Source organism: Phocoena phocoena, chromosome 5, assembly GCF_963924675.1.
Source record: "Phocoena phocoena chromosome 5, mPhoPho1.1, whole genome shotgun sequence".
Taxonomy (NCBI): domain Eukaryota; kingdom Metazoa; phylum Chordata; class Mammalia; order Artiodactyla; family Phocoenidae; genus Phocoena; species Phocoena phocoena.
This window is the reverse complement of record NC_089223.1, coordinates 50249689-50272055: the sequence shown is the minus strand read 5'-3', so window position 1 is coordinate 50272055 and position 22367 is coordinate 50249689. Positions and strand designations below refer to the sequence as shown.

Genomic DNA, 22367 nt, shown 5'->3' with positions numbered 1-22367 from the left:
TTGGCCATCAGTATGTCTTCTTTGGAAAAATGTCTATTCAGATCCTCTGCCCACTTAAAAATTGGATTGTATTTTTGATATTGAGATGTGTGAGTTCTTCATGTATTTTAGATGTTAACCCCTTATTGGATGTAACATTTTCAAATATCTTTTCCCATTCAATAGGTTGTCTTTTTGTTTTGTTGATAGTTTCCTTTGCTGTGCAAAACCTTTTTAGTTTGATGTAGTTCCATTTGTTTATTTTTGCTTTTGTTGTCTTTGCCTGAGGAGACAGGGCTAAAAAAATATTGCTAAGACATGTCAAAAGAGTGTACTGCCTATGTTTTTGCCATGAGTTTTACGGTTTCAGGTCTTTCCTTTACATCTTTAACCTGTTTTGAGTTTATTTTTGTAAATAGTGTAAGAAAGTGACTTAAAGCTAATAGAAATTTTAGTGATTTTTTTTTTTTTTTAGTAAGACTAATATATTAAAATTTCTAGAAAATTCTGATCAGGTTATACTTTTAAATGACTAATATATTGGAAAGGCTTTAGTTGGATCTAAACAAGAAGAATAAACCTCCCTTCTTAGAAAAGACTGAGGCATAATTTTATACTTTAATCTTTCTTTCATTGGATTAATTGGTGTTCAAATAACCTGATATGGTATTATTTTTCTTTACTTTGTCCTATTATAAAGAAAATATAACATTACAGAAGAATTTGGGAAAGCAGATTTAAAAATAATGTCGTAATGTTAAATTTTGCATATTCTCTTCAAGATTTTTTCATATCATTTATATTTCTGGCACAGTTGCTATGATAAGAGTACATGAAATTTTCTAATCTTACTTTTAAACAAAACAATTGGAAAATATAAATGACTTATTGTGTTACTAAGAGAAGAATGTGATTAATGTGAATTCACTACTAACTGGGATTGAAAAAAAATTACAAGACAGTTCTTCCTCTCTAAACATGTAATTAATACCAGAATATTTATAACTCTCTCTTTAATGCCAATAGCACTGTACCCTGTATCTTTACCTTCACAGTCAGTGGAAAGTTAGAAATTTGGAAGATAAATATATTGATATTAAATTTGAGGATGACATCCATAAAATTACAGTAAAACATGAACTTTGTGGTCTTGTGACTGAGTTTCGTTTTTTGCTTTTGTTTTGCTTTGTTTTTGTATCAGAGATGATTGTTGACCATCAGATTGAGACAGGCCTATTGAAACCTGACCTTAAGGATAAGGTGACCTATACTTTGCTCCGGAAGCACCGGCATCAAACCAAGAAATCCAACCTTCGATCCCTGGCTGACATTGGGAAGACAGTCTCCAGTGCAAGTAGGATGTTTACCAACCCTGATAATGGTAATGCAGGGGCCGCCTGGCTGCTGCTCTCTCTTACCTGCCTCACTCACCTTTATTCCACCTCTTGTCACCTTTATTATTTTTTTTTAAATCCCTCTTCTTATTTCTTCTTTTCTCAAGTTCATATGCCACAGCCATTTCATAATGACAATTTTTATCCAATTGGGCAGGTTTGCAGTCCTGTTGGAAAGATGTCAGCAGTTACTGTAGGCTGCAGATGCATTGCTTGTTCCACACACATCTATTCTGATTGACTGAGAGGGTTTGGTAATAACGCTATGATAACACTATGATAAAACAACTGAATGTTTCCAATGAATCAGCAAACTTGTAGATTATTGAGTACATCAAGGAAAGTGCTTTTGACATGGTGGCTTGTCAGAATTAGGAGGATAGACTAAGATATGATACTCTGACATCGCGTATCATGAAGTGTTTGCTTGGTACTGAGTTGGTGTCCAGCCTGTAAATGATCATTCATAAAAGTAAGGTTCAGTATTACTTTTACTGCTTAAAAGACCAATCTACTCTTTTGTTATATACTGATAGTTAGATGTGAGAATAATTATTCAAGGTAGGATATTAATCCCATTATATAGCAATAGGAAAGGCACTGTGTTTTATTTATACTCTCTTGCATTTACCAGAGTTTCTTGCAAAGTGTCTATCCTCTGTATCATTGTCTTTGTTTCGAATAAATTTCATGATTTGGTGCAGTCTAAGGGAGAAGTTAATTTCCATGAGGTATGGAAAATGAAGTTGCGGGGAAAGAGTTGCTAGGCATTGGGCTGGTAAAACTAGGTCTCTCCCATTCCACCCCCAGTCATTTTAGTATTAAGAGAAATGAGTAGATAAGGGAGCTTCTAATTCATTGTTCTCAGCTGTACTTTCAGAATAACATAAAGCATGTTGTCACGGAAAAGGTGGACTAAGTGAAGTGTATAAACTGAACTCTAACTCAGCCACTCCATTTCTGGAAATCGGGTTTTCTGACTTAATATTAAAATTAATGGTTGGCTGGGAGAGAGCTTACTGTTAGCAAACTTTGCTATATTTTGGAACCATTCTATGTAGTTTTTTAAATGAGTGTCTAGTCCTTAAGCAGAACCAAATGAAAAGTTCAATTTTATTGAGCGACTTTTATATTGATTTAATTGCTGCTGTAAGTGTTTTCTTGAAGCACAACAGGTTATAAATAAATAATTAACATTAAAATGTTCTTTATAAAAAACATTCACAAAAGGAAGAATCTAATCTAGAACATTCCTGTGACAATTTGATGGTTCTACCATTACCTGGAATATTGAGGCTGACTGGAAATGTTTTGATTTTTGTATCTCTCTTGTTTTATTTATTTTTTAAATAGCATTTTGAAGAGTTTAATGGCTGGAAATGTTATGTGATAAACAGTTTGTTAAAACTGATGTCACAAATAATAATTTTAAAAACAACTCACATTTTAAAAATTATGGCATTTAAAGTACAAGTCTGTTTTTTAATATCTTTATTATCCTCTTTCTCACATAAAATGAAATTTTATGATTTGGAGACTTACTTTTTTTATCATGAAGTTGGTGGTAGTATAAAGAAGCAAGAAAGTGCATTGTTTTCAAATGTTGCTGTGTTTGCAACGAGAAGAGGAATGAATATTGTAGAGCAAGGGTGCCTTCTGCCAGTGTGGTGTGAGGGTGAGCTTCATTTTCACGGAAGTATAGGCAGAGGAGAAATTAGGAACAGATGGGTCTTGGAAGCCAGAATCTTGTGCTTTAGGGGAAAGCATTTGGACATGGAATACAACTAATGAGTTGATACTGCTCGGTCATTCAATCTTTTATCCTATCGGTAGATCTTTGTACTTCAGAGGAAAGTTGAAATTGCATTTGTCACTCACCTTCTCACATGTGAAATGCCACAGATGCTGGGCAGAAAGCAAGTAGGAAGGGCAGGCAGTTCTTTTTCTTTCTGACTCTTCAGCTGTTCAGCTTACACCCTACAGCATGGAATATGATTAGGCCTTTTAAAAGATGTTATTGGCATTTGTGTTACCTAACTCCTTTTAAATATCCAGAGGCAAGATTTGGCTCTAAGAGATTCTATAGTAATGAGTTTCATGTGCCTCCAAGGTACATTATTATAAAGTATCAGATGGGAACTTTTTGGTTATCTAGAGGCACTTTTTCTTAACTTGAAAGTTTATACAGTTAGAAATGTTCTTAAAGTAAAATTCTAAAATAAAAAATTATAGAACTTTTGCTACTACTTTAATAAATCAGAATAATATATCGATTGTAGTTGAAGCTAGATTCTAATACCCCCATGTAAACTCCTAGATAAACTGAAGTCACCTTGGTTTTCTATCACAGCCTTAGAAAATAGACTCAGGATGATGCCAGCCTTAGTTATGATAGCAGCACTGCAATTAATAGCTGAAATCTATGGACATACTGTAGAATTGGAAATTTTTTCATTCCCCAGTAGTGTGCTACCTCTTACGTACTCACAATTGCTATTGGGAATTTTGAGGGCTGGTTGTAAAACACAGCTACTATTAAAAATAAATTACATAAATATATACAGTTAGATCATATTATTAAAAACAATGGTAATAAATACTCAAAATTCATTATCTCCTACTTATTTTACTGCATTTTACTATAGGCTATGCTCTTCAGGTTACATCTATTGTGTCGGTGTAGTCAAAATGCTACACAATAGGGTTCTGCTACAAAATAGTGGGAAGTAGAAAACTTCTTCCCAACTCTGTATTCAGGGACTTCATATTGGAAGCTTGGACTCAGTCACGATGGTAGTATTACACCATAGAAATCAGCAAACTCTGCAAATCAGGACTTGATATATTGTTTTGTCAATTGTTTCTAGACTTAAAAAAGGGATAGAGGAAATGCTAATAATGCAGATTAAACTTAAAAGTAGGTAGTGTCTATAGCCATTATCTTAGCTTGGGCTCCTATAGCATGTTACCATAGACTGGTATAAATGCTTAAACACAAGCATTTATTTCTCATAGTTCTAGAGGCTGGGAAGTCCAAGATTAAGATAAAGCAAATGTGGTTCTTGGTGAGGGTCCTCTTCTTGGTTTGTAGATGGTCACCTTCTCATTCCATCTCCACGTGGTAGAGAGTTTCTTCTTATAAGGGTGCTAATTCCATTCATGAAGACTCTGCACCCAAAGCCCCACCTCCTAATACCATTGCATTGGGAGTTAGGATTTCAATATATGAATTTTGGGAGAATACAAACATTCAGTCCATAACAGCTGTTAAAATGTGAATAACACAAAGAATTGAGGAAATATTCTTTCAGTATTCAAAAGATATTATCCAGTTTAGCGAAGGACTCACCCACATCATTGATGATTGAGTGAAGTCAGTACACTCATACTTACATATATCTTCATTGTTTCACTTTTGTCTTACTCATTAACATATATGATACTGGATGTTCAACATGGATGTTGGGCCTATGCTTGTTTGCCAGCTGAAACCATAAGTTGGCTACTGATAGAAGAGTTTGGTAAAAATCAACAAGAGCTTTCTGTGAGAATCAACTGGCTGTAGGCAATTTACAGTGGAGCATTGTGTATTTATTATTTGTACGTGTGCTGCGCATCTTTTATAGCAGTAAAGTTTACTACACATACACAAACACACAAACACACACACACACACACACACACACACATTTTTCCACCAGAGAGCTGGTTTTCAAACATTTACCAGCCCATGCACTACAGCCCACCACTGTCTAGCCATGGCCAAAGGTTAACTCTAATTTTTTGGGTCTTGATGTGGCTTTGGATTCCAGATGATTTAATGATTTTGAAAAGAAATGAAAAACATTTTTATTTTTAATAAATCAGGGGAGAATCAGGCTAGCTTCCAAGGTGTTAATTATTGTGAAATTGCCACTTATCCAAGACATCTGTGAATTCTGGTGGGCATGTCTGCCAGGTACTAAATTTTAGGCAAGTGCTATATTTTCTCAATATATCACTTGAGGCATTTCTATGGAGTTAGTGTCGCATGAAGAAATTAATGAAGTTTTCATTTCCTCTGGTGTTAGACTTTCGTTTAGCTATTTTAGGTTGAACCATATGAAATTGCCGTTTTTGTGGGTAAAATAAAGTTGACTATCGGCAATTTCATATGGTTCTACTTAATAATTTGGTCAGAGATACTTAGATAATAGTTCTGTATGATTTTAGTTTACTATGAAAGAATAACATTGAAGCCTAGGAACATTCCTTGGTAGTATTTAAAAATCAAATAAGATGTATTTAGTTTATGTTTTATTAGAAAGTGAAAGTAAAGTTTATACCTAATCTGTATTCAGTCAATAAATTGACAAGGTTACCTGATAACTCTGTTTTAAAAAGTCATGTTTTATAGGATTATCTGATTTTTAAAAGTATAATTTACCATTTAAATGGATTCTTTTGATATGCATTGTCTAATCTTACAAAAGATGAGTAATACCCAACTTAAGGACCAAGAACCATAATTCGAGTATTCGGCTCTCACTCCCTTTATGGAAATTTGGGCGAAGACATTATGAATTTGTCCCTGGTCTTTTCGTGGCTTCATTTTTTCCCCCTAGACTATCATAAAAATCCTTTCCTTCCGTGGTCTGGGAGTACAGATGCCCTTTACTGAGAAGTGACTTTAGTTATCCAACTGCATCTAGACTATGAATTTCATTTTGCCCAATCCAATTTTATGATCCCAATATTCATTAGTTTTTTCAGCAAAAAACTGGAAAGGTAATTTAGTACCCAGTTTCTATGTTTGTAAAACAGAGATAATGAAAATTAACTGAGATAATAAATGTAAAATGTTTAGAATGGTAAATGTACATAGTAATCACTCAACAAATAATACTAAAGTATATGTAATAAGTTTAGGCACAAGTAAGGAAGAAAAATCTCATATTGAGTAAGAGTATTTTCTGGAATGCTATTTGCTCTGTAAGTTAACTATTTTGGAAGAATCTCATGGGTATAGTGCTGATTTATTTTCTCTGCCCTTTGATAAATGATACCAATACCATTTCATTAGCAATGGGAGAGGAAGAAGCCCTTTCTCATTACAGCCCTCTTACAGAATAGTCTGTCCGCATCATTGATTTTCCTCTTTGCTGGCTATCAGGGAAACCCTAAACCACACTGAGAATCGAAGACCTAAAGCCACTGCAGCAGGTGGATGAGGATTTGGAAAAGGTGGCAGCTCCAAGCCAGGGCAGCTGGCTCCTGGGCCTCGTGCTGCTTCCTCCAGGCTTTCTCCTGGTGCACTTTGGCCTCTTCTGTAGTTATGGGGACTCAGGGCCTGCTCCTGATTGAACCTCCAAATTTTATCTGAATTCACCACTTTCTGTTTGTCTATCAGGTATGAGAAATGCAGTCCACTTGCTCCCACCATTTATTGCCCACCCTTTACTTTCTCCCCGGATTCCTCTTTTCAGTGTTATCTGCCAGGCAGGATGCTGCTTCCTAACTCTTTCCCACACTGCTGTTTCTGGCATTAGCACACAACACCTTTAGGTATTTTAAAAAGTGTAGTCTATTGCTGTTACCTATAATAACATAGATAGTGGTTAGCAACATAGAACAAACAATGAAAAGAAATCATGTTTTTTCCGTTAGTAGTAATTCTAGGTCCCACTGAAATGTAAGTAGGATTAGCTAGGCTCTTGCTGCTTTGCACCCGATTGGAGGTTAGGCATATTCCAGCTATTTGGTTTGGGTATTAGATCAAGCTGCCTAGATACTGGCATGTGGTGGATCTGGCTGGGACCATTGCCAGTTTTGGCAGCTTTCTCAGTCACTTTAGACATTCTCAACTTTTGTCTGTTTTGGATTCCACCTTACCCCAATTGTTTCTGGCTGGTTATTCTACTTTGCAGTATCCCTTTCCCCCCATACCCTTGAATTCAGACCTGCTCCCTGAATCAGTGGGTAAGGCAGACATTTCCCTGACTTCTCTCAAAGATTCTGTTCCAGAAGCAGGTTACTGTGCTTCTCCAGTTCTGAGATAGGTCAGCTGACAGGCTCACATCACCTTCAGAGGAGAGTCATCTTCCCAGGTGCCTTTCTGCGTATAACCAGCTCTTTTCAAAAACCAGCAGCACACATCCATCTGTTTTGTTCAGAACTCTAATTCTCCGTTCATTTGCACAGCACAGATGAATGTCCTGGCTAGAATTCAGTGAATGAGCAAGCTCTTCTCAGTCTTAGATTAAATGAACCAATCCATGGAAAGTTTCTAGAAAAATGTCTGAAGAAAAGTATTCCTTAATAACTGTAGTGTTTCTAAATCATCTATCAGATACTATTCTTATTTTTTTTTCTTTCCCCAGACAGGTGACTGATCTTCTAAGATTTTTAATGTTCAGATCTTTAAATAAACAATAATACATTTTTTCTCCAAGGGTCATGCCCTTGCAGTATTTGCTAGTCTAGTCTGCTGTTTATGGCAATGAAGAGTCAGTCTTAAGAGATATAACACAAGTGAGTATTTAGTTTTTGATATTGAAGGCCTACTTTACAATCTTCTCCTTGAAGACATGGCACCATCTTTTCCAAAGGCTTCATTCTAATCCGGGAGTAATACTTAGTAGCAGTATGAGTTTGAGCAATTTACATTATCTCCTTGAGCCACAGTTTCTATATCTGTAAAATAAGGGTACTAATGTCTTATTCTATGTATATAACCAGGAGTAAGTGAGATACGTTTGTGAGAAGTATTTAATAATCATAATGTGAGATGTCATTGTAAGGAACAGCTATTATTCAGAAATATTTTAAGGGGAAAATTTAGTGCCTTTCAGATTTAAAACTGAAGACAGAGCTTCAATTCCCCACCATTATTTTGTATTTTCTCATTTTCTGTGTCTTTTAATTTTTTTCCCCCACCACTCCATATATGAAAACATTCTTGGAGTTTTATTTTTAAAACAGCACAACTTTCATTATCAACTTTACAGAATCCAAATAATACATAAAGAGGTGCCACTCATGGGCTTTATAATATTTTTAACTTAGAGTATAAAGATTGATTAGTATGTCTGAGCAGTGACAGTTCTTAGCTATCAGTAAATAATATATGTATAGCAGGATGTTACCATGAAATAAACATATTTAAAAATTTTACTAATTGCCAGTCTGTTTTACATAACCACGGTCTGTGATGGAGTAAAGGAATGTAATGATTCTCATTGTCGTATCTTACCACATATGAATATTCTCTTCTCCATTTCTTTCTTTCTCTGGAAAAGAGCCCTTAACTGATTTTCTGCTGCCAGCCTCGAGTAAATCTTCTTCCCAGGCTTGAGATCCTTGATAGAGCTGCCCTTGTGAAGTCTTGCTTTTCCCAGACTCAGCTTGCTGTGAGAGCAGACAGGAGGGTAGGTGTAGATCCTACTCCCTGCCCTGGTCTCTATGAAAGAGAAATAGAGAGGAGAGGAGAGGGAAGGACAAGAAAACATGAGGGATGAGGGAAGGCAAAATAGAGACATGAGACGTGAGCACTGTGGACTCTTTGCCGTGTCTTCCCAAAAGAAAAAAGGGGGAAGAAAATCAAAGTCTTCCAAGAATGATAAAGCATGCCTCATTTTACTTGAACCCTGTTTCAGTATAAATACAAAGGACAAAAAGGAGATTTTTTTTTCAGGTTTATGAACCTGATTTCTTAAAAATCACATTTTGATATTAAAGTTGCATCAAATTAAGCCAAGGTTGCTGTCTTTCATGTTTTCCATCACCCTTCAGGATGTTGAACAAAGGAAGTATCGTTCCATCGATGGTTGTAGTAGTAGCAGCAACAACAATAATACCTCCCATTAATTGAGCACCTGTTATACACCAGGCATTGTTTCCTGTGATGTTTCTAATGTTTCTATATCATTATCTCCAACTGCAGAAAAACCTGAAGCTCAGAAATGTAAAATAACTTTCCTCAAGATAGAGAAGTGGGGGAACCTAGTGCCCTTGATAACAATATTCATATTCAGCTACAGTGGTAATGAGCTTCCTCAACCATAATTTATTTCCCACACATCAGTGATTCCACAGCTCTTACTTTGTGTAACCCTGTGTTGTTGAAGGGCTCTGAGGTCATTCTGTGCCTAGGCAGGAATCCATGCCAAACATGGCAGTCGGATGTCTTTATTCGCTTTCTAAATGGAGATTTCTAGGCAACATGTCATGTGTTTACAGGTGAAATATTGCTAAACTCCTGAGTTAAATTTCTTGGCTAAATAACAGTGTGGAACACATAGTACGTGCTGAATAACTATTTGAACGTACAACATTGCAATCTGGAAAGAGTCCTAAACTTTTAGCACGAGTAAAATTTGTTTTCTTCTTAATAGGATTGCTAAGAAAATGTTTTTTTGATAGGGTTTTTTTGTTTTTTTTTCTTTTTGGTTTATTTGCCTGATTCAAGTAGGGACACCCTTACTTGAACAGATTTAGGACTGATGGTTTTGAACAAGTTGATTCTCAAGGGAAAGATGAATCATTACTCCCACCCCCCCCAACCCAAAATCCTCCTCACAACACCTTTTTCTGCAGTCTAGATATTGGAAACCATCACCCGAAAATCTTTAGAGCTATGTCTCCTCATCAAGTCACAATAATATAAACCAGTTTCTACCTTGTTTATGCCAGAAGTCAGGCAAAAGTGATTTAAAAGAGAATATGTAGGATAGTAGCAAAGCTATTTATTTTGTAGCTTAAGTGTAGAAGAGGTACAGTGAAAGCATTATTTGGAAAAGGCTTACACAATATATCATTACTATGCTATCTATAATCATAGAAAGTTTGGCTTCATGTTTAAGAATGACTTTTCAGCATTTTATCTTTGGAGTAAATTTGTGAAGAGAAGAAAAGCAGCATGAAAAGGTTACAGAGTTTGTATCTCTTCCTGCACAGAAGTACACAGAGGTCTAACAAATCAAAATGTTGGAATTTGCCAATATGAGTAATGGATGCTGTGAGCCTTCCAGTTTTCATGAGGGTAAGCAGCCAGATGGCTCCAATCAGCTTTACTAAAACACAGGTGCCAAGTCTCTATGGGCAGTTTCGTTTTCATGCTTGTCTTTGGAGCCAGGTTCTTTGCCAGTGTGTGCCGGGCTCCATTCCATTGTCCCCTGGATGGTGAGGCTTAGCATCAGTGGAGGCTGTATATGCAAAAAGGAGTTCCCAGCTTTAGTTCCCAACAAATAACGCACTGACATGTTGGCGGGGTTGGGGGGGTGTGTAGAGGAGAGAGAAGCTGTTGGGGAACGGCAGTCATCAGCACCTGAGTTTTGGAGCAGCTGCTGACCTCTTGTACTCATTTTAGGAGCAAGCCATGGTACTGGTGATAGAATTTGGGTGGCTTTGTACTTGTTCAGCAGCTGAAGAATGTGAAGGCTCTTTTGAGTTTACTTTGCATTCCTAACCTCCCTCTGTTCTCACTGATCTGGAATTTTAGTTGGTCCTTTCTTGGTCCTAGATAAATGGCTGCCAGTTGTCCAACCCCTTCCATTTCCTTTAGCTAAGCCTGCAGGAATATTGGCTCGCTAAGCAGGTCCCTCAGTTGTCAAAAGAAATAGGAGGTGAAAATTGGCCCGTATGATAATATATATTTCTAAATGCCTCCCTCTTAACAAAAGCAGTTTTGGAATAATCTCAACTGGTTCATTTCCCTTTTTCATTTTTCTTAGTGCAATAAAAACTTGCAAAGAAGTTCAATTATGGGAAACAAAAATTCAGATTGCAAAGAAAAGACATCAGATTTGCCTCAAACAGGTGCTGGCACAGATGGCCCGCTCACAAGTCCTGGCTTTATTTACAGCTTTTAAACACAGACAGATAAATTGACAAAAATGTTTCTAGATTTTATAATGTGCTGAATGCCTAAATTTGGCCATCAACTTACATTAATTTATAATTGATTCAATTTAGAACTTGACCTCCCCAGTCACTAATAGCCTTAAGAGGACTATTTGTCTACCCTGTCATTTGCACACTTGTGTCAATAGATAATCTTTGCTTTCGGTTGGATATGCTTTTGTTTGTTGCTTTGATCATTTAATGACTATATTATTTAGGAGAAAAAAACTCTCTCAAGTCAAATGTATGTAGTCTGATGGTTAGTTATTTCCAACCTCATTGTTGTTCCTTGAAGGATAATTATGCTGCCTGTCTTACCAGGAGTGAGGCGTTTGATGAGAATAGCGAAACAGATGACATGAAACCCAAATGGAACTATCTTCAGGCTGAAGTTGATGGTGTTCTCCAGTTGATTAAAAATATCTGGAGGCACCATGCTGTATATTTAGCCTACATCATTATTCTGTCTCTGATGTGGTCTAACATTTGGCATGGGTACACCACATTTTAAAATTATAGTAAAATTAAGTATTAAAGGGCACCAGAAAATGAGAAATAACATGCATTTCTAAATTGATTTGTATTGGTTGATTTGTCTGTATCCTAGTCTCATGTTCCCAAAGGGCTGAAAAACAGGAAGCAAAGGGAATTGAAAACCAGTTCTGTATTCATCAAGGAAAATATTTCCGAAGTCAGAGTATGAAATGTTGCCTTTTTTTTTTTTTTTTTTTTTTTGTGGTACGCGGGCCTGTCACTGTTGTGGCCTCTCCCGTTGCGGAGCACAGGCTCTGGACGCGCAAGCTCAGTGGCCATGGCTCACGGGCCCAGCTGCTCCGCGGCATGTGCGATCTTCCCAGACCGGGGCGTGAACCCGTGTCCCCTGCATCGGCAGGCGGACTCTCAACCACTGCACCACCTGGGAAGCCCTGAAATGTTGCTTTCTGTTTTGTGTACAAGATCCATAAAAGGGTCTGTTGGGTAAATCACAAGAAAGCGCGTTACTAATGTAACACCCCGCTCCCCGTGCTTTACAAAAGTGTGTGTAATTTCCCTCTGTGTGTGCTCATGTGGTGCAAGGTTATTAACAGTCTTGATCGTACATCTTGAGATTAGTGTTCATTATGTAAATCTTTCCTCTGGATATAATCCATGTTTTTTGTGTTAGAACTTCAGGGCGGATCATCCACTGGTACTTGGGGAACTATGATGATTGAATGTAATTTGTTTTAGGCTTTTAAATTCTGTGTTGGGATTTGTTCCATCTAAGGATGCAGGGTCATGGGAGGGGTGTGTGTGTCAATGTAATATGTCATTGTTCTCCTTTAACCTGCTTGTGTGATTTGCTTTAGTATTTTTTTCTTCTTAATTAATGCTTTCATCCTCATCCTTGCTGTGGCTGCTCATGTGTCCTCCTCCTCTTCCTGTCTTCTGCTTCTGACACTAAAGCCCGCAGCCCGCTTGAGAACTCAGTGCCCTGCCTAGCAACCCGCACCTTGGACGATGACCCCCGAGTGCGGCGCTTTCCCAGCGTGGGATGGCTGAGTAAGTCAATGACCGGGAAAGGGCAAGGATGGTGGCAGTGGTGGGCGTGGGAGGGCACGAAGATGGGGCTCATGGTTACTGAGTGGAGGGCATCCTCAAGAATGCCTGAAGGGTAAGGCTCACAGATTCCTAAATTCACAATTACGGTTTCGTTTCTTCTGTTAGCAAAGAGGACAGTAATAGTGCATTCTCTGGGTGGTCTGCCATCCTGCATTAAGCCAAGTACCTTGTAAGGCATTGGAAAGAGTTGGAGACTAAGGGTTGGGCTTGGCACTGGCAGTGCTCCCTCCACGGAACACTTACAGAACCTCAGTTTCCTCGTGGTGGTGATGACGCCAGATCTTCTTACTTCAGAGGATTGGGAGGAAGATCTCTTAAAGATGAGGTCTCTGAAGGTGATGTGAAAGCATTCAGATGCTGGATGAGAGGAAAAACTAAGTTAGTGGTCTAAATCTCCCCTCCCCCCCGTACCTGTTAAGTGACAAAAAGGCAGTAGGTGATACAGACAATGAAAATGTAGCATAAGATAGAATCTTTATAAAATAAAGAGTTTTGTTAAAGAGACAAGATTTATATACCTAAAACCAGAAGAGAAAAGAACATGTACCGAAAACATCTGCTGGGCCTGGGAGTTGTGATGGTAGAAGAGGCTTTTGGAGGAGATGATCTTGGGGCTAAATCTTAAAGGAAAAGTAAGAATTTGGTGACAGGAGAATTGGGGGGGAAGGGCCACTTATTGAACTACTAACTTTGTAATTATTTCTGCTGTACAGTAGGTCTAAGAAGCTTGAATAATAATTTTGTCTTGAATAATGGTAAGAGTTACAAACATTAATTCATCACTTTTTTTGGTACAAACCCTGAGCTAAGTACTTTATGGGATACCATTTAATTTTCTGAACAATCCTGTGAAATGGCTTTTGTTATCCACAGTTTACAGGTGAAGAAATGGGGCTTAGAGAGGTTTAATAACAGATCATTAAGTGTCTTGGGCAGGACTTGAACTTCATCATGTAGTAGTTTCATCTGTAACTTTGACAAATAGTGTCTTACTGAAGTTAAAGTGTAAGAAACTCACATGGTTACATTGCCAGAAAGATTTACTCACCTTGCAGTGAACCTTCAGCATTCACATGATTTTCTCTGCAAAAATCATCCATTTCTTTCAGTAAACGTTTTTCTCAGTGGTGCCTCTTAGGGAAAAAATAAATTCAGGTACAAAGTTTAGTCATTGGAGTTTGGAGTCAGGCAGAACTGGATTTGAATCCTGCATCTACCACTTACTGGCCTCTTCACTTTGGGCAAGTTACTTCTCTAATGGAAATCTGGGTTTACATAAAACCCAACTGTAAAACTGGGTTAATCTTACCAACATAGGATTGTTGTGAGAATTAACTTAGAAATATGTAAAGTGTTTAGTGTATTGCTCAGCACTCAGTAAATCTAGCATTTACCGTTACTAGGAAAGTGCTTATAGGAATTGCTCAAGAAAATGTAGCTGTTGTTATCCTTTTAAAGTTTTATTTATTCCATGTCAGACATCTAGACATTGATAGACTGTTGTGGATAAAGTATCGAGGAAATTGACCACAACGTTCAGTTTGCTCATGTTGTGGAAATATGGCACCTATTTGGAAATTAACTTAAGATCACACCCTGGGCCAATCCTTCTAAGAAAACACATTTTAGTCATGAGATGATTCTTCTCATTGTCTATTTATATGACATATTCTTTCCCTAAACAAACGACTTTGATGTATCATCTCAGTCACCTCCCCCAGGGCTCCCTATTTTTTTTTTTTTTTGCGGTACGCGGGCCTCTCACTGTTGTGGCCTCTCCTGTTGCGGAGCACAAGCTCCGGATGCGCAGGCTCAGCGGCCATGGCTCACGGGCGCAGCTGCTCTGCGGCATGTGGGATCTTCCCGGACCGGGGCACGAACCCGCGTCCCCTGCATCGGCAGGCGGACTCTCAACCACTGTGCCACCAGGGAAGCCCAGGGCTCCCTATTACCTACCACATCAGTTCAATAAACTTAATATACATAATATATAAAATAATGAAGATGTGCAAAGTGGTGTTAAGTCCTGCTGGTCCTACCAACCTATTCCTCATTTTCATCTCTTCTCAGTATGAAGCTCTAGTCTAAGCAGCTTGTCCTTTTTCTTTTGGTTTGTTTTGTGGGTGCCTTGATCCCTTTGCCTTTCTAAGAACACCTTTTCAAGTATGCCCATGCAAAAGTATTCAGTAGGGCCCGAATGAAGTCCCATCTCCTTTATAAAATTGTTCTCATAAACATAAAAGATCTTTTCAGGTCCTAAATTTCCTAGTTCCTATTGTCTGTGTCTCACAGTGGAGGATTTGCTGTATGTTGTTTTATGTTGCCATCTGATGTTTCATGACTTGTATTTTTTCATTTCCACTGTATAGAAAATCTCCTTTAGGTCGGGAGCCTGATCTCATGCTTTTGTGTCTCTTCCAGTGCAGTGTAGGTATTTGGAACATAGGAGCTGTACAGGAAATATTTATTAATCCTTGACACGCTATCATTTCCTTAAAAACACCAATAGCTCAGTTTTCTTTAGGGCCTATCTTGACCACAGTAAACTATTAAGCAGAAGTGAATATTGTTTACCTGGAAAAATTATTTCCTTGTATTTCTGCTCACTGCAGTCTGATGAATTTTGTCATCAGTTTATTCTAATAGTTTACATGGAATTGTTTTTTCAGAAACACCACCCAAAATATCACCTAAAAAACAGGTTTATGGACAAGGTTCCTTATCTTTTAGTATTCGCAGCAAGATATTTTCAGACTTAGTGTTAACTTGAAGTAACTACTACCTCTAATAAGCTACATTTAAAGTTGCTTTTGGGGAGTTAGCTCTCACCATTTTTACATTGTGTGCTTCTTATCTTAGTTGTCACCTGAAGCAGATGTGAGCTTACAGCTCTTATCCATTTCAAATGCTGCCACGGTATTGAATTAGAAGTTGGAACAAAACCAAAAATGACTTCCTCTTAGAGATCTCACCGGCACATCTAAAACCAGTCTGGGCTACTGAGAACAAAGGAGCTTTTACCTCTACTTTTCAGGACAAGTTAATACCCACCTAAATGCTTTGCCATTATTAGAGCGTAGGTGTGTGCCCTATCTTGGTAGATCCAGAATGGCTCTTCACTCTGAGCGCTTATCTGTGAATTCAGTTTGACATCTTAACAGCCCACATCCTCTGAGCCCTTAGAAAACACTTGTGTCCTTTTGCAGTTATTGGCAGTGGAAATCAGCTGCTTCAGACTGTTAGGTCTGAACTTCAGAGAAGAAAATGAGGTTTAGGGTTTTTTTTCCTATCATCTTCTGCACATTCCAGCATCCGTCATCACTTGGCTTTATATTGTGTCTTTCTGTCTGGTTTGTAAATCTACCAAGCAGGGACCCCCGGTCCAGTTCAGTGTATTGTTTTGTTTTGTAGGTACTTATCCGGTGTGTGATATTATTACTATCCCAAGTATTAATATTAGATAGTACTATTTTTTTTTAATGAAACCACAGTGGTATAATCCTGTAGATTCTTGTTTCATCTTACAACCAGGTTACACAGTTAACATTAGAATTGAAAGAACTGAAATGCAAGTGGGACTCTTTTGCTTTAGGAAAAAAAAATTGTATTTTTTCTTTTGGGGCATTTCTGGAATTAAGCAATTCAAGTCTTTCAACTGTTGGAAAGTTTACTGACCCAATAAAAATTATAATTTTCTCTGGCTCATGAGTTTTCTTAAAGAGTACTTAAACTTCTTTAGGAAAGTCTTGAACCCAGAGAGTTCACTTTAACACATTCAAGTCAACGAATGTTCCCTGGGCCCTTCCATTTCTAGTTCCATAGTCCAGTGAGAGAGAGAGGTGAGGGAAGTTCACAGCTGACAACAATTTGAGAGAGACAGAGCCCCCGGAAGAGTATGAGGAGGGACCTATTTGTCTACAGCGTGTAACAGAGTAGCTTACATTATACTCTCTGAAAATGCTTATTAGAAGAATGGATAGTGGGGCATAAAAAAATATTGGGGAATTAATTCTTCTTAGAGGAGGCAGACTTTTCAATGGGCCATAAAGGGTAGATTGTCCTTCCATACATGGAGGTTGTGGTAAAAGCAGGAGTGAGACATTGAAAGGTAATACTAGGCTGAGAGAAAAGTGTACAAGCAACCAGGTTTTTGAGAATAGAGAAGAGTTTGTGTGACATAGAGTCAGTCAACACATTTAATTAGCAGAGAGGGCATAAGAACGGAACATGTGGGTGTTAAGGTGGCGAAATCATTAAGCTGTTTTGTGGAAGGTCTGTGAACATTTTTTAGCAAGGAGGTAGTTTGGTCAGAACTGTGTATTAGGGAAATTAATATGCCAGTGGTTTCAAATGGGTTAGGAGGGGGAAAGGCTGAAGGTAAGGAGAGAGTTAGGAGGTGACTGTAGGAGACCAGTTGAAGAGAACGAGCATCCAGGCTAGGATTGTGCCTGTGGGAATGGAAAGGAGGGGATATTGCAAGACGTGTTGTAGAGACGACATCTGCAGGAATTGGCACCCATTGAATGTCAGGGGACGCAGAGTAAGGAATCCAGGATGCCTTAGGTTTTGAGCTTGCAACCAGGGAGGTGGTAGGAAACCTGTCATAGAAAAGGGTGATGGGGTTTACAGAAACAAGACAGTCCCTATTTCTGCCCCTTTCATGCCTGCTGGGACCATCTTTGAAGATCCATTTGACTAGGAGATGGTTAGATTGTGTATCATGAGCCAAGACTCTTTTAGAATTCTGCTTTGTTAGCACATTCTCACCTTAGTTTTGGGGATCCATTTAAACCTGTCTTTGGGGTGCAGAATGACCACCACATCACAGCTCTCTTTAGGCAACTAGTGAGTATAGATCATTTTCATCTTGATTCCCAGCATTTCACCTTCCATCCCTGTGTCCAAGATGTGGGCTTGTTCTTGATTGGGAATATTATTTGGGTCATTTATTGTACCATTCTCACATATACTTTTTGGTCTTTTCAAGGGCAAAAAGGAAATCCAAGTATAACTTTCAAAATTCTCTCACTGTAGCTTTTCATAGTGAAAGACTATGAAAAGACTGTAGGAAATGAAATCTTTCAGCAACCTCACATCTACCTTCAGACTTCTTAGTTAACATAAGACATTCAGAAAACGTATGTGGTATCCAAGAATAAATTATAACATTCTTCAAATACAGACAGTCCTAACCACTTTCAAAAAGGGGGTGTTAGTTACTATTTATCCTGAGCTTCTGACGAAGGGCTCATTAGTTATTTCATTGTTATCTAATATGGTATTTACAGCGGACTAAAGTAGATGCTGGCTCTAGAAGTTATTAATAGAAAGAATCAAGGTGGAGAAAGAATAAAAACTTAGAAATTCTGTTGTATTTCAGAGTACTGGGAACTTGGAAGAGCTTTTAAGAGGCACAGATTTCGAAAAATTGTGACCATCTGCTGGAATTATGAAATAAGAGTTTTTTTTTCCCCAGCAAGGAGAGCTTGGGAATTGTGAGCATTCAAACTTGTATTTGGCCAAATGGTGGTATATGTGGAATATGTTCACAATGGAAGTCTTCTCCTCCTCACCAAATCTGTGCCTTTTCCTGTCTTTCCTGTCCATTACCATCTTTCTCCCTCTTTTAGACCTGGAACCTTAGAGTCATCTTTGATTATGCATTCTCTCTTCCCCTGCACCCGCAGTGAAGGACTAAATCTGTTCAATGGTACGTCTGTCATGTTGCTCGCCTCTGTCTCCTTTCTGGTCTTAACTCTCATTGCTTTTGTTCAGGTCTTTATTTCCTCTTGCTTGGCCTGTTATCTGGGGTCACTGCTTATAGCTGGGCACAGGCAAATGCATCCTATACTTTGCCTTCCAGTTAATCTTATCATTCCTAGCTGACATCCTCACGTGGAAATGGTCAGTGGCACCTCAGTGCATCTCAGGTCACATCCAACCCCCTGATCGTGGCACTCAAGGCCCATTGCATAGTGACCTAAAGTTCAGGAAGCAGCATCTCATGCTGTTGTATTTCCCTTTATCTACACATTTCAGAAGCTACTTATCATTACTTGAAGCTGCTGGATATTTCCCTCTGTTAGTGTCTTTGCCCTGAACAGTCTCTCCACTTGAAATACTTTCCTTTCTCCTGAGACTTTCTGTCAAAATTCTGCCAGTTGTTCAAGGCCCACATTCTCCTTGAAACATTCCCAACTTGAAGTACTCTCTACTGACCTTGAATTCTGAAAGCACCTTTTTTTGCGCCTCCTCCCATGACCTTTATCTCATTCTGCTTTGAGTTGTAGTGTGTGGGTACGTCCTATTCCCTCTACTAGCTATACCTTTCTTAAGCGGGACCCGTGTCGAATTGACTTAGGTATCCTCCATTGCAGGGATGGACAATTAAGGCCTATGTGACATACTGTCTGGTTTTGTAAATAAAGTTTTATTGGAACACAACCATGCTCATTAGTTTATGTATTGTCTATGGCTGCTTTCATGCTACAGTGGTAGAGCTGAATAGTTGCAACAGAGAATGTATGGCCCACAAAGCCTAAAATATTTACTATCTGCCCCTTTTACAGAAAAAGTTTTCTGACCAATTACACTACGGAACTAGTTCTCAAAGTGGGGACTGGGGACCCCTGGAGTTTGAAAGGTCTTAGGTTTTTCTTTATATCACTCAACCAAAACAGCATATCTCAACAGATTGAACATAGAAGCAGACATGAGAATCCAGGTGTATTTTCATTAAGCCATACATTCAAGATATTTGTAAAAATGTGAAACAATGCCATTCTTTTTGCCAAATTTTTAGTTTTGGAAAATACAGTTATTTTTCATAAAATACATTACTTATGTTAACATGCAATGGGTTTATTATGTTATTTTAAATTAATAAATATTTTTAAAACTTTACTTTTAATTCCTAACATGGTCTAAACCAGATAAATAAACACTCTTAAGTTTTGGGTCTTCCTGACCTTTCTTCACTGCTTTCATGACAACTAGTAGGTGGGCTGGATTTTGCTAACCCCAAACATCTCAGTTAATACCACAGAAGCTTCTGTTAAACTACTACATGCTTAATGTGGAACTGTGAGAGCCATGCTCATCATCCTTATACAGGATCCAGGCGAACGGAAGCCTTATCTTGGTTCATGGTTCCACAGTCACTGTAGCATGGGAAAGAGTTAAGGTGACTCCTGGGCTGCCTCAATAACTTGTGTCCAGCAATGACATGTTATTTTCACTCATATTTCATTCACCAAAGTGGGTCATATGCCCACACCTAACTTCAAAGAATTGTTATCCTACCATGTGCCCAGAAGGTAAAGATTCAGAGCTATTTGGTGGACAGCACCAATGGCTCCCACCCAGTTATAATGGAAATTGTAACCTTGACTTTGGAGTGTGCCCTTCTGGGCAATGCTGAGAACCATGTGACGCTATGCAAGGCTGGTGTGCAGAAAATACTCTCCTCCTGCCTACTTGTATAGACGGAAGAAGAGAGCTTTTCTCATAGTGAGGAAGGACTAGGGTTACCTGTTCAAGGTCTCCCAAAGAACTGCTGGGGCTGTGGTTTTATGGGAGACTTCTGAGATTAGACGGGATTAATTTGAAACTAATGGAGGGTCTTTCATGCAGATGTATAGTAAACCACTCTTATTAGACCAAACAATGTCTGGATTTAATTCTTGGAGACCACTGAAGATCTAACTACTTGAATTAGTGTGTCTGTCCACATGTGAGTGAGAGAGACTGAAGGAAAAGCAAATGTAATATTCTAGCTGCAGTTGTCAATTTCAAAGTTGATAATGAAATTTCTTCTTGGCAGCACGTAGTAGAATTTTACTTTGATGAAAATTACAGGCAGAATCTTCAGTAATAATGGCTTTTCTTTCTGTGGTAAACTGAATGTTTATGGTGTTTAGAGTTGTCCTGGTAATTCAGATCCCAATTCTAGTCCTCTTAATGCATCCTCCCCCTCAGGAGCCCCTCTTCCATCCCTTGTCAGAGCAGAATCCCCGATCATCTTGTACTCCTTCTTGTCCTTCATCCTTCATCTCCTTCCTATTCATTCCTGCCTTTCCCTGACTCTCCATTACAACTGCTTTACTTTGGATCCTCATTATCTCTTGTGTGAACTATTTTAATATCCTCCTCCTTTCCTAGCCTTCATTCTTGCCCCTTGAAATCCATCTTTCACAACCGCCAGAAGGACTTACCTAAGTCACAGATGCACACATATCACTCCCTCTGCTTAAAAAACATTAGTGGTGTGGTTGAGAGTCCGCCTGCCGATGCGGGGGACACGAGTTCGTGCCCCGGTCCGGGAAGATCCCCCGTGCCGCAGAGCGGCTGGGCCCGTGAGCCATGGCCGCTGAGCCTGTGCGTCCAGAGCCTGTGCTCCGCAACGGGAGAGGCCACAACAGTGAGAGGCCCGCGTACCGCAAAGAAAAAACCATTAGTGGCTACTCCCTATTTTTTGTACGCCCAAGCCCAAGCATCATAGCCTTGCTCATGTTGGGAAGGTCAAGCCCAAGTTCTCTAACCTGTGAGATGCTCCTTGACTTGGTCTCTGCTTAACTCTGTAATCATCTCTTGACATTTCTACTCTGGTACTACCAGCTCCAGTAATATATGGATTCTCATATACTTAGATTACATGCCTTTCAGTCTTTCTGTCCCTTATTCTTGCTGTTGCAGCTTCTCCCACTTTTCTAAATTTAATCTATCCTTGAAGCTCTTATTTCCTCCAGGAGACTCTATTTCATTTCTCTCTCCTTCCTCCCTCCCACCAATGTGCCCCTTCCTCATTTCTGCTCTCATACTCCCTGCCATTACTTTATCACCACACCATGGTACAAATATGTTTCCTTCACGGTTGGCAAGGTGCTCAAAGAGCCTGAACCACATCCCATCATCTTTCAATCCCCTCTGCCAAGCACAATGTTGCGCACTTAGTAGAGGTTTAGTAAACGTTGGACTGGACTCATTTATCCACCCAGCTCTTGCCATGCGTAAATTATTTGCAAACCATACACTGTCAGTCACACTTGTATCTCCTTTGTCCCCATTAGGTTGGTATGGACAGGATATGCTCTTATCATCTTTAAGAGCTTAGTCGATCTGAAAACAAATAAGAAAGGAAATAGAATACGTAGCATCTACTTAACCAGAATGTGTAGTATCCATTTGCTTGAGATAAACTTTCTGAACAATAGGTAGTTCCTTTTTTGTTTTTGACTGTTGGATACTCTTCTCAAATATATCTACATTTCCTTATTTGTATGACTTAGTTTTCTTTAACTTTTTTTTTTTCCTTTTGGTGAGGGGTGCTGGTGGTGTGCAGGCTGTTTTTGGACCATAAATGGTGATTCTTCCTACCTAGACTGGGGTTCTTTTGGAGAAAACTGATTTGTTTCTTACTCAGGGGGCTAATGTAGTGCCTGACACACTTTGTGAATATTTGTTGATTAATTGAACACTTAACCTGAAAATGGGAAAAAAGATGGAAAAGAGAGG

General features: G+C 38.7%; 1 protein-coding gene across 3 annotated transcripts in view; it reads left to right on the top strand.

The window, feature by feature from the left end:
• The window catches only part of SLC4A4 (solute carrier family 4 member 4), a 351925-nt gene that overhangs the window by 157285 nt on the left and 172273 nt on the right, over positions 1-22367 (top strand). For all 3 annotated transcript variants that reach the window (XM_065878162.1, XM_065878165.1, XM_065878163.1), the window contains one exon: positions 1181-1360. In XM_065878162.1, the coding sequence (XP_065734234.1) occupies positions 1181-1360 (180 nt within the window). The remainder of the gene's footprint in view (positions 1-1180; positions 1361-22367) is intronic.